At 45.3% G+C, this 13,407-nt stretch overlaps 2 protein-coding genes across 2 annotated transcripts in view; both read right to left on the bottom strand.

Annotated features, from left to right (window-relative positions):
- Positions 1–8,717: 8,717 nt before the first annotated feature.
- LOC119267259 (17.5 kDa class II heat shock protein) lies at positions 8,718–9,551 on the bottom strand. Its single transcript, XM_037548619.1, has one exon. The coding sequence runs from the start codon at positions 9,454–9,456 to the stop codon at positions 8,962–8,964; it is 495 nt and encodes a 164-aa protein (XP_037404516.1). The 5' UTR covers positions 9,457–9,551; the 3' UTR covers positions 8,718–8,961.
- A 400-nt stretch (positions 9,552–9,951) lies between these two features.
- LOC119267258 (DEAD-box ATP-dependent RNA helicase 39-like) overlaps positions 9,952–13,407 on the bottom strand; it is a 6,749-nt gene continuing 3,293 nt past the window's right edge. The window contains exons 6-9 of the mRNA XM_037548618.1: positions 12,401–12,543; positions 11,355–11,484; positions 11,213–11,261; positions 9,952–10,701 (exon numbers count right to left, since the gene is read on the bottom strand). Coding sequence (XP_037404515.1) covers positions 10,130–10,701; positions 11,213–11,261; positions 11,355–11,484; positions 12,401–12,543 — 894 coding nt within the window. The 3' untranslated portion in view covers positions 9,952–10,129. The remainder of the gene's footprint in view (positions 10,702–11,212; positions 11,262–11,354; positions 11,485–12,400; positions 12,544–13,407) is intronic.

Here is a 13,407-nt window from a genome sequence, read left to right as displayed (position 1 = left end):
TGGTTCACCAAACAAGTGTCGTCATCAAGCATAGCATAGGGTGTGACAAAGGATTGTGACATGGCATGTAAGCATATCAATCGAGCGCAAGCAAAGAAATCATGGGGATAAGTATGCAATTTTGAGGTAGAGATGCAAATATGTTTGACAAGTGAACAAGCATCTACCTCAAGATCATAGCAATCATGCATAAAGAACTCGACAAATGGTCGATGGTAGGCATAAGAAACATTCACAACACCAAATAAAATGAAGTGTCTAAACACATGGAACAAGTGTAAGACAATCCAAGCATAACATGCATAGGGTGTAGTGAAGATAATGTGGCACTCAACACAATAGAAAGAGCAATTGTTCATCATGTGCGAGGCAATCAAGTCAAACGTGTAGCAATCAATGGGACATGACATATGTGAAGTGATGACATTGTTGCAACCAAACATATGAGAGGAGCATGTAATCCAAGAATTGGATGCAACCCACAAGGCATATATATCATGATGCATCGAATGGTGAAAATGACAAGTCAAAGCAAGATCTCTAACATGTGTGCAATCAAGTGGTCCAATATGAACAAGAAGTCTCATGGTGCAAGCAACAGAAGTAGTATGATCCGCAATATCCATGCTCAAGAAAGATGTCACCTTGAAGGCGTGTCCTTGTGCATTCTTCACAATGCCGAAGTGGTAGGAAAGGTGTTGGAGAAGTGAGTCGTGGTCGAATGTATGAGGCTCGCTCTCAGGAGCTCGAATGGTCAACTCATGTGAAGCGAAAGTCGACACAAGGTCCAAGTATCCTACACAAAAGAGACACAAACGAACGAAATTGTGTGTGTGGTAAATGTACACATCATCCACCATGATGTGTATGTGCACGTGAGAGTTAGGACAAGATAAGCATCACTCAAAGAAATTTGATGCATGGTATAAGAACATGTCATCCATCATGAAAGAATAGTTATTGTGTATAACATGATGGGGATGCAAATTGAGCATACAAATATATGGGACATCAATATCATGTCCGTACATGGGGAGCATATTGTGCACATAAGTATGAGGATCATGCAATGGATTGGATGGATCAAAATCTCCTAAAATGTATGAGGAAACTATGGGGGTCTCCTCATGAGCAATAATGGAAACATCATATGGAGAAAATGGACAACATCCAAAACAATGCATATCCGAAGCTAGGTGGTCATGGCATGGCATATGAGATAAATGATGCAAAGGGAGCATATCAATATCATCACAAGAAAAACAAATGTCAATAACCATGGGCTTTTCATCTATGCCATAAGTGCAAATTGGGTTAATTTTAATGGCATATGCATAGTCACTACGATGAGATTGCAAATATGAGATATGATTAATCTCATGCATAGCATATGACAAGTCAAGCGGACTGTCAAACATGATGTGACCTAGAGAATTATCACAAGAAATCCTATGTAACATAGCATCACAACTAATAACCTCCACATGAGAATCATCATACTCATCATAAATGGGCAAGAAATCATCACATAAGGAAGTCGCACTAGCATGAAGCATGGTCATAGGTTGATCAACATCATGCAAGCAATCAATGTCAAGAATGTCCACTAGTGGGACTAGAGCATCACCTTCACCTATTTTACCTTGTTCATTCCACTCAAGTGGTGTAGGTGAGATGGGTAAGACCAAATGGTGGTCAATATCATAATCTTGATTGAACAATGTGGGGGTGCATCATATTCCACCATGGCCATCATCTTGTCCAAAGGTAGGACGAAGTCATCGAGAATCGGCGCGTCATCATATATGGGATCTAACACCAAATGAGAAGACACAATAGAGGTAGAGGTTAAGTTGTTAGGAATCATAGTGGCATCACTCTCTTTATGTGGTGGTTCACTCACTCCCTCAAGGTAGGTGCACTCAATGTCACATATGGTGGAGTCACTCATCTCACTCAAGTGGTGGAGGTTGTGGCTCTCCTCACATGGGAATTGTGGAAAAACATCATATATCGGGCTAGTGGTGAAGTCACTTTCACTCTCAATATGGTGGCTAAAGTCACACAATTCAACATATGTCGCCGTGGTCGAAGGGAAAATCCCATGCTCAACCATCTCATTGTCGCCGCCGTGGATGAAGGCCGAAGATGGCATATCACTCTCGCCACCTAAGATGGAAGCATCCTCCGTGCTCGTCACCATGTCGCATGCCTCCAAAGCATGTTCCTTGATTGGCTCCATAGTCGTAGTCGTCGCAAGACCGTCTTGAAAAAGAGTCGAAGTAGACTCGGCACCATCAATGCCACAAAGAGGGATGGCGATGAAGTCGAACTTGGGAGCATCGTCTTGGAGCTCGTCGGGCTTGGACATCTTGGTTTTACTATCCTCATGCTCGCCTTCTTGGAGCTTGGTCTTCGAGAAGTGTGCTTGGGGTGGAGAATCCTTGGCCTTCATGAGTTCTTGTTCCGCCTTGAGAGCACCAATGTAGTAGTCGTCGAGGGACTTGTAGTTCTCGAGGAAGAGAGTCTTGGAGATGTCGTTGTGCAATCCCATCATGAAGTGGAACTTCATCGGAATGGGGTCGTCCACGCCGGCTCATCGCAAGGCTTTCTTAATCTCCTTGAAGTACTCGTCGATGGACTTGGATCCTTGGGTGGTGTTCTCCAATTGGCATAGAAGTTGTTCCATGTAGGTTGGAGGCACGAACTCGTGCCGCAAAGCTCTCTTCGTCTTGGGCCAACTCATGTTGTAGGTCTCTGAAGGTGTGTGAAGCCACCATGTGGACGCGTAGTCATGGAAGTTCCTTGTGGCGCACTTCACTTGATCTTCGGGAGGAACTTGATGTAGCTTGAGGTAGTCGTCCATCAAATGCTCCCACTCAAGATACTCCTCGGGTTCTTGAGTCCCATAGAAAGGAATTGTGTGGTCAATGTCGAGGTCGTAGTAGCTCGTGGAATTCGCGGACTTGAGCTTGGGGAGCTTCTCTTGAGGTGCTTGTGGGCGAAGATGCCGTATGTCCGTAGGCGAAGATGCCTTGAAGTCGCTTGGCAAAGATGCCAAGGGAGATGGTGAAGTCGTTGAGCGGTTGTTGGTGTTGAGCTCTTGACCTTCACGTTCGTGATGGTGATGGTGTCGATGCCGATGTGACCTTGCCAGAGATGGTTTCTCGGAGGCATGTGCTCTTGAGCGTCTTCTCGGAGATGAGGAAGACCTCTTGTAGGACTTGATGAGGGCTTTGATCTCCTCCATTTGAGCTTGCATCTTGGCGTCGGTGGAGTTGTTCGTGGCATCGAACTCGTCGTTGTTGTTGTAGACCGAAGATGAAATGCCTTGCCTATCCATCACAAGGCTCGAGCAAATATGAGTGTGAGAAAGAGAAGAACTATACCAAATGTACCTTGACCGACGTTGAAGATGGATCAATGATCACTCAATGATGTAACAAGGAAATAGCACAATTGGTACCAATTCTTGTCAGTTTCTCACACCTACACAAATAAGGCTTATGGTGGAGCTTGGTGAGGATAGTGGCACAAAAATTTGATGCGAAATGTCAGCAAGAGTCAATAATGTTGAAAGAGATTCACAAATTCGCAAGTGAAACAAGTAGACCAATAGCAATGAATGGCACACGGAAACGCACACACGGATAGATAAATGGGGTCGTGCAACCAACGAATGAGCTCAAAATGTGGAATCCACGGAAAATGCTCTTGTTGCACAACTCTAGAGAGACGCTAGCACGATTGCTCAATAGGCGGATACGACACTTGTGCACAACCTATAGGAGACAAAAATGCAACGACTTCTATCCCAAGTATGGTATGTATATGATGTTCCGGTGGTATGATCCAAGATGATCGGATATGACAATCTTATGCAATGTGGTATGATGCTATGGCACTTGCTTACGAGCTCTGTGTTCACTCTTTTTCTTTGCTTAAAAGCTTATTCTTTTTTTTATATGGCCACAATGCGAAATGCACAAACCAAGGTAGCAATTGGGTATATACGGGAACAAACTTGTGGCACAAGAGATGATATGATGATACCAATATGATATGGTATGTATGCAATGTATGGTGTAGATCACTAATGTGCACAAGTAACGTTGCTGGGAATACTCAAATGTCTAGTCTCGATAGGCAACTGACGCAAAATAGGCTAGGGGTTATCAATGCAATGGCAAGGGAATATACAATGGAGGGATACCCCGATACCAAGATGATATGGAGGTTATCGTCCTTGGCGATGATGAGTGGCGATGATCTTGATGGAGATACCAAGATGATGGAGACTCGTCCCTAAGTAGCCGATACACCTTAGGAAACAGAAAAACCGCGAACTCAAAATCTCAAACGTCAAATGTCAAATGGTGGTAGCGGGAAAGCGGTGGTGGTTGCGGAAGCTCAATGGGATTGCGGAAATGCAATGATGGGTTTTGTGTGTAGGTAATGCGGAAATGGAGGGTGAGGTGGTGGACTATACACGGTGCCGGAGTTGGAAGCACGGTCCCTAAGTAGCCGAAACACCTTAGGAGACACAACTCACAACACTAACAAAATTGGGTTAAGTTGGGGTGGTGGAAGTGTATGGTGGGCAAGCCTATGCAGAAGTTATGGTGGTGGTTGATGAAGAAGTGACTGTCCCTAAGTAGCCTAAACACCTTAGGAGACTCAATCACAACTCAAACAACCTCAAATACTATGGGGGACAAAATTGATTAGGTTGCGGAAGTCGGTGGTGGTTATGCGGAGGTTGTGGTGGAAGCCCTAGGCAAAGATGCCAAAGTTACAAAACATTTGATGGAGTCAAATGGCGATGGTAGTATTTTTGTGGGAAGGGGGGTGTCAAGTGCTTTTCAACGAGCTAAAGAACACGAAAAACGGACTCCGGATGAGTTAGTTATGGACAAAACGGTGAAACGGAACAGGCTGAGTTGCCAGGGGCCGGATATCCGGGGGTCAGTGTACAGAACCGTGCAGATTTTGCGCTCCAGGAGCCAGATGTCCGGCTTGGGGCCCGGATGTCCGGCCTGATGGCCTGGATGTTCGGCCTTTGTCCCGGATGTCCGGCCCGACGATTCCAGATCTCGTTTGGGGTGGAAATTTTCGAATTGGGGGCGGAAATTGATAATTTTGGGGGCAAAATTGGAGAGATTTTGTGGATGGAAATTGGGGAAAAGTGGATGAAAAGATAGATCTACCTGCAACACACGAAATCCGCGGATCGAATCCAACAAAACTTCATCAAACAAAACAAATCACAAAAAAATGGGGGCTATTTTTGTGGGGAATTTTTGAATTAGGGACAAAATCAACAAAAACTAGGCTAGGAACACAACGGGGAGGCTCCAAAATCATGATCAACGTGGCTCTTGATACCAATATGATGTAGGGTGGGGACCCTAGGGGCCGATCTTTCACGAAAGGAGTGGATCCTGCGAAGAACACGAAGAACACGAGGAGGGAAATGAGGGGAAATCACAAGGGGAGCACAAGAGAACACTCAAACCAACAAGTATGATCACACATGCGCTAGATCCATGAACACAAAGGAAGATACAAGATCCAGAGTCAACAACGGATGATACATAGGGTAACCGGTTCTTCTCCATGAGGAGGTCTTGATGGGGCCGCCCAAGAGGGGGTCTTGATGTCCTTCTCCGCAAGGAGGTCTTGAATCCAAAGGGATCTTCTCCGAAGAGGGGTCGCGGTCTCTCTCATGGAGTAGATCCGATGTGGATGAGCAATGCTCTATCTCTAAATATGAGCTAAACCAATGCTAACCCTAAAATGTAGGTGGAGGGAGAGTATATATAGTCTAAGGGGCGAAGGGGTACATGGGCTACGGCCCAGGTGCGCTGCATGCAGGCAGGGGGCGGATGTACGGGCATCGGGCCAGATGTCCAGGCCTTCCCGAGACGCCGGATGTCTGGGCGCTCGGGCCGGATGTCCGGGCTGGCAGTGTCCAGCCTTGTTGCTCTCTGGAATGGCGGGGTCCGGATTTTCGGGCTGGAGGCCGGATGTCCGGGAGCTCGGGACGCGTCGGATGTCCGGGCTAGTCGCCGGATGTTCGGGCCCTATAGACTTGGCCGCTGGCTCCTTGCTGTTGGTGACACTTCCAGGGGTCGGATGTCCGGGTCCTGGGAGCTGTCTCCGTCTTCTTCCATCGTCGCTTCCATGCTTCCCTCGCGGATGGTGTAGTTGTTCCTTGGCGCTTGCACTCCTCCCTGTCGTCCGTAGTGTTTCGACAATACCTATGCATGCACATGAGAGGTGTGTCAAGTAGTATACCATCCTCGAAGGGGTCAAGTGAGCACGTGTAAAGGATATGATTCACCTTTGGGTATGTCAAGTAGATGTCACACGTGTCACTCGCCAAACGAACTCCATAGGATGGTCCGCATCAAAAAGTCATTCCCTATGCCTCAGTCATAGGTTCTATAAAGTATTCTATGTTGTGTACCAGACCTATTGTGTACCTCACCATAAGTTTGTCAAGAGGGTACAATAGTGATCCAGGAGCGGATCACTGGACAGCGGTCAAAAATATCCTTAGTGGAATAAGGAAACGTTTCTCGGTTATGGAGGTGACAAAGAGTTCATCGTAAAGAGTTACATCGATGCAAGCTTTGACACCGATCTGGATGAATCAAAGTCTCGATCTAGATACATATCGAAAGTGGGAGCAATTAGCTAGAGTAGCTCCGTGCAAAGCATTGTAGACATAGAAAATTTGCAAAATTCATACAGCTCTGAATGTGGCAGACCCGTTGACTAAATTTCTCTCACAAGCAAAACATGATCACTCTTTGGGTGTTAATCACATAGCGATGTGAACTAGATTATTGACTCTAGTAAACCCTTTGGGTGTTAGTCACATGGATATGTGAACTAATCACATAAAGATGTGAACTATTGGTGTTAAATCACATGACGATGTGAACTAGATTATTGACTCTAGTGCAAGTGGGAGACTGAAGGAAATATGCCCTAGAGGCAATAATAAAGTTGTTATTTATATTTCCTTATATCATGATAAATGTTTATTGTTCATGCTAGAATTGTATTAACCGGAAACTTAGTACATGGATGACAAATGTATGTAAAGAGACTTGCCGGTAACGAGATTGAACTTACGGGATGTTGCATTACGGAACGAGTAAAGAGACTTGCCGCTAACGAGATTGAACTAGGTATTGAGGTACCGACGATCGAATCTCGGGCAAGTAACATACCGATGACAAAGGGAACAACGTATACCGTTATGCGGTTTGACCAATAAAGATCTTCATAGAATATGTAGGAACCAATATGAGCATCCCGGTTCCGCTATTAGTTATTGACCGGAGATGAGTCTCAGTCATGTCTACATAGTTCTCGAACCCGTAGGGTCCGCACGCTTAACGTTCGATGACGATCGGTATTACGAGTTTATGTGTTTTGGTGTACCGAAGGTAGTTCGAAGTCCCGAATTTGATCACGGACATGACGAGGAGTCTTGAAATGGTCAAGACGTAAAAATCGATATATTGGAAGCCTGTATTTGGACATCGAAATGATTCCGAATGGTTCAGGCATTTTTCCGGAGTACCGGGAGGTTACCGGAACACCCCGGAAAGTATATGGGCCTTATTGGATCTTAGTGGAATAGAGGAGAGGGAAGGGAAAGGAGGGAGGCACACCCCCCAAGCCCAATCCGAATTGGGAGGGGGGCCGGCCCCCCTTTCCTTCCTTCCTCTCTCCTCCTTCCTTCCTCTCCTACTCCTACTTGCAAGGGCTCCTACTTCTTTTAGGAGAGGGGGAATCATACTCCCGAAGGGAGTAGGACTCCCTCGGGGCGCGCCATAGAGAGGGTCAGCCCTTCCCCTCCTCCACTCCTTTATATACGGGGGAGGGGGACACCTCATGGACACACAAATTGATCAGTTGATCTTTTGGCCGTGTGCGGTGCCCCCCTCCACCATAACCCACCTCGATTATATCGTAGCGGTGCTTAGACGAAGCCCTGTTCCGGTAGCAACATCATCACCGTCATCACGCCATCGTGCTGACGAAACTCTCCCACAAAGCTCTACTGGATCGTGAGTTTGCGGGACGTCATCGAGCTGAATGTGTGCAGATCGTGGAGGTGCCGTACATTCGGTACTAGGATCAGTCGATCGTAAAGACGTATAACTACATCAAACGCGTTGTCATAACGCTTCCGCTTACGGTCTACAAGAATATATAGACGATACGCTCCCCTTTCGTTGCTATACATCATCATGATTTTGTGTGTGTGCGTAAGAAAATTTGGAAATTGCTGCATTCCCCAACATAGTCAAAGAGAATTTTGGGACGCTGAAACTGAGAGAGTATGTATAAACGTAATGCTTAATTATCTAGTGTCAAAAACATTTTACAGTATGAGACGGAGGGAGTACCAATCTATCTTCTACTCTAAAATTCTGATTATATACGTAGTAAAAACCAGCACAAACAGACACCTTTCAACCATGGGCGAATTAACTGACTTCCATTGAAATCCAGTGGCTCTGTTTTTCATTTCAGACAGGGGACTTATGTCCACTCAAATTTGATTTTGGGATCCAAACAAATATTTTGAAAAAACAAAAAGATGATTTAGAATTATTTGAAGTTGTGTGCGCCCCAAGATTAAAGAGACACTTCAAGTTAGTACAAACTTGAGTCACTTATTTTGAGCCGGTAAGTTTGAAACAAAGTTGATGATATTTCAGAAATTTCATTGAAATTGTGCACTGAAAGCGAAAACTAGTCACACAACACTCTCGAACACCATACGAGCAGAGATAGAAAACACACAAGACACATCACGCATCTCAGGAAACTCACTCCCTAAGCATCGATCACTAGTTCACTACCCACTCAGCAGCTTCGATCCGGCGTGCAGGCAAAGGACCTCTCTCTGGTTCGGTCGTCCCATCCATGCATCTCTCAGGCGACCTGGACCTGGATGGTCTTGGGCTTCTTGGGCTCCGGCGGCGGCAGCTTCTGCACGGAGACGGTGAGCACGCCGTCGCGGCAAACGGCGGAGACCTTCTCCATGTCGGCGTTGTCGGGGAGCACGAACTTGCGCATCAGCTTGCCCATGCGGCGCTCCATCCGCAGGTACCTGGCGTCCTCCTTCTCCTCCCTCCGCCGCTCGCCGCTGATCACCAGCACCCGCTCGTCCTCCACCTGCACCTTGATGTCGCCGGACCCCAGCCCCGGCATGTCCACCACGAACGCGTACGCGCCCGGCAGCTCCTTCACGTCGGCCGGGGTGGCCGCCATGGCGCGCGCGTCTCGGACGTAGGCACGCGTCGGCGTCGGGCCCTGCTTCTCGCCGGCGGCGTTGCCGGGCCCGCCGGCCTCGCCGTCGGGAATGTCCAGCAGGTGCTGCAGCGCCGCCATCAGCGGGGTCTCCAGCCCGAACATCCTGCCCTCCATTCTCGCTCGCTGCTGACCTCCGAGCTCGATCGGTCGGTCTCCTCGGATTGGACTGCGTTGGATTGTCTGCTGATTTTTTTTTTTTTTTTTGTGGAATGCCTTGGTGATGATGCGACGGACGGGAGGAGGAGGGAGTTTATATCGGTGACGTGGGGCGGGGAGTCCGGATTCTGGAAGGTGACGGAAGCTTCTGAAACTTGGTGGAACGCGCGGGATGCGGCGACGCGGAAAGTTCCAGAGCTCCATCACGGTCTTTCTTTAGGAGCAGAGACATTTTCCTTTCACTTTTATTTTTGGAAAGATGATCCGTTCTCCAGAAACTTCTCCAATCCTCCCGTGCATATCTGCGATCACTGCTGGTTTGTGTCGAATTCAGGGACTAGGAGCATCGCAACATGGTCAGGAACAAACTCGGATAAATGTCAGTCACCTCAAAATAACGAAGATGTGTAGTAACAAAGATTTAGGGCAAGACAATGCTCCACTCTTCGTGTATATACAAATAATAAAAGCACAAACAATTTTTTTATTCCGGATGCCGTGGTAAGATCTCAATTGTTTCTTTCTCTTTTAAAAAAGTTTATCAAAATTGTAAGCCGAAAAGCACAAAAAATGGCAGAAACCAAGTCACTGATATTTACAGGTTACAGGATCAAATATCTCAGATCGACCATCATGAAGCCTGCGCCGACTTCCCGGTGCTGCGCCCTCTGAACCCAACCACGCTCAGCTTACTTCCCACCTTATTCAGAGCATCCCCCTTCCCACCCTCCGGCCTGGCTCTGCTGCTCTTCCCGGCCTTCTCGCCGCCCTTGCTGCTCCCAGCTCTCACCGGCTTGGCCTTTCTGGCCTCTGCCGGCCTGGCCTTCGGCGGGTTCTTAGACGGCGAGTGCTTTCTGGACGAAGATGGCTGGCTCTTGGTCGACGACCGCTTTCTGGTCGAAGTTGTGTCCTTGACGGCGACCTTTGGTGACCTTCTCGACAGTGTGACTCCCCTTTTGTTACCCTTCTGGCTAGCAACCCTCGGAGCATCTGAACTCCTTGCCGACCTACCCCTCGGAGCATCTGAACTCCTTGCCGACCTTGCATAAGTCCTTCCCTTGGTGCTTGGGTTTTGAGAATTGGCGGAATCCCTCCTGACATTGCTAGTCGTCAGCGATTCTAAGCTCTCGTTTTTCTTCATGGCATCCTCGATCCTTGTCGCTAAACCCACATCTTTCTTTGCGACAAGGCTTGTAACTTTCCCTGCATCAGGCGGGAAATGACAATACGTGAGTATCAGCATGAAAGGTGGAAACACGTAGTACCTGCTTCTTTACCCAAAGACTACCCAGTTACAAGTACAGTTCACAGTTACAAGTACAGTTCAAAAATCTGTCAGATTGCCACAAATAACATATCTTTGTTTGACCATCTCCCATCATCTCATTTCTAAAAAATACTAAAAAAAGAACTGCAGACCATTGTCCGATATAATACACTAAAATCAGAAGTTCCTACTAACTGCTGCCATCTCTTTCTCTAGATTTGCAAATCATGATTAGACTCGGCTAACATTTAGATGATTAGTATATCTGGTTAGTGCATGCAAACTGAAATAAGAATTTTAAGAATTCACAGCAGAGCATGCATGCAAATTTTATACGTATTACGTATGTAAGGTTAAGAGAGTTCATAGTGTGTGCAGTGGCTCCCATACAACAAATGAAAACGATTATGTGTCTGTTCCAGGTTACAGCAAAGAAGCGATTAATACCTTTGGCTCCCATACGCGCTGTTCTCCCTGTTCTGTGGAGATAATCAATCTGTAGTGCCAAAAATTTCTAGAATAAGAATCCTTGAGATTTTTGTGAATTTATTCACAGCAGAAATTAAAGAAATATGCAACTAAGACGTACAGAGTTTTTTGGGAAGTCAAACATGATGACATGGTCAACCTCCAAGTCTAGTCCTCTAGCTGCCAGATCAGTGCAGACTAATGTTGGGCAATCACCCTCTTCATTCCGGAACTTGTTTAGGTTCTCAACTCTACAAAAAGTTAAAGCTAGAAACAGTTAGCATAATTCAAGTAAAGTTTTGCAAATTTTCTTCTTCTTTGTGGATAGCTTGGTAAATACTCCATCCGTTCACAAATATAAGATGTTGTAACATTTTTCTGAATTGGATGTATATAGACAGGGGATTGGATCTTTTGCCCCACTTTACATGGGGTTTGATGATTTGCCCGAGCATTGTCTCAATGACTAGTGGCCCCGGCCCCACCCATTATTCTCGGGACAAATTATCAAAGTTAGAAGTAAACTGGGGCAAAAGATCCAATTTCTCATATATAGACATGTTTTAGTGTGTTTGTTCACTCATTTCAGTCCGTATGTGGTCCATATTAAAATATCCAAAACATCTTACATTTGTGAATGGAGGGAGTAGTTATTAGCAGCCTAATCAAGCTATAACAAGATCATAAGAATAGTAACCACCGAACACACACATTCTTATTACAAAAAAAAAACTACTGTACACATTAGGTCATAAAATTAAGGCAGTTGGTATACTACCACCATAACTACACAAATGGCTTTAAATAGAAACTTGATGTGTTATCCCAGAATCAAATTTTGTTGTCTTACTGACCATATCAGTGAAATTCGCCTATACAAACTTAAGCGCACTCTGATCTTGTGCTTCTATGATGTATGTGTGGTGATGTATTTACTGAAAAAGATCAATATCATAAGGCATGATCGGCATATAATTAGGCACTCAGGCCAGTGACTAATATGATCTTGAAAATTTCAAATCAAATGATTGTACTCACTGCATCCCCATCGAAGGTGAACACAGGAAATTGGGAGTTGGGACAGTTACCAAGTTACATTAGATCTATCCTCTACATTTTGTTAAAAATTATATCGTAAGGCAGGAACATGTTAGGCAACTGACAGACCTCTCCTCCGCAGGGACCTCTCCGTGGTAGTTCACAGTAGATATATGATTTTCAGTAAGAAAATGGTCCACCGCACGACTTGAATTCAAAGTGTTGCAAAACACCATAACTTTGTTTCCTTTTGCTAAGCTTGGCTCAAGAACCTGCAAGAACAAAATCCTTTAGTATCCCGTGCATTTGGCATAATACAGAGCAGGGAGTTGCCATCAAGTGTACAGTGTACACTACTGATTTCGGAGCAAAAATTCAAGAAAGTGAAGACGTGAGATCTTGAAAAATAATTTTGAAACAAAGATACACATCACAGGTCTGTTTATCTTAACTCTTGTTTTGGGCTTTTGGCTATGTCCTCTATGTGTCTTTTGAACATTAACCCAAGCCACAGATGCCATCACAAAGTGTGCTTTGTGTTTGCACGAAGAAGTATCTTTTATGAGTTGATCTATGGAAATTGAGTTTATAGGGCAGGATTAGCTCGTGAGGATGAGGTTGATGCTTAAACAAGAGAGGGCACGGCAAAATGCGTGAACAATCCTATTAGTTACTTGCTTGCTTCGACAGACTACCCCCTATGGGTTTCCATAGTACCAAGTTCAACTCATCTCTAGGACTCATAACTGAGTACAGCTAATTAATATAACTCTCATACCTAGGATTTTTAACAGAGTAAGGCTTGTTTAAATAAAAAGGGTTAATCCTGATTGGCTAACCAACTCCGATTGACTTAGAGACTGAGCTGTTCATAATCCAATTAAAGGAGGATTATAAATGGATAGATGTCTTCGATTTCCACTGGAGATTGGGAATCGATGGACTTTCATTAGGATCTATTTTATTGACAGGATTTATCACTACTTTAGCTACTTTAGCAGCTTGGCCAATTACATGGAATTCGTGATTATTCTATTTCCTGATGCTCGCAATGTATAGTGGTTACATAGGACTATTTTCTTCGCGAGACCTTTTACTCTTTTTTTTATCATGTGGGAGTTAGAATTAATTCCTGT

This window comes from Triticum dicoccoides, chromosome 3A, assembly GCF_002162155.2.
Source record: "Triticum dicoccoides isolate Atlit2015 ecotype Zavitan chromosome 3A, WEW_v2.0, whole genome shotgun sequence".
Taxonomy (NCBI): Eukaryota; Viridiplantae; Streptophyta; class Magnoliopsida; order Poales; family Poaceae; genus Triticum; species Triticum dicoccoides.
The sequence above is the reverse complement of the archived record's forward strand: the minus strand, read 5'-3'. Positions and strand labels throughout refer to the sequence as shown.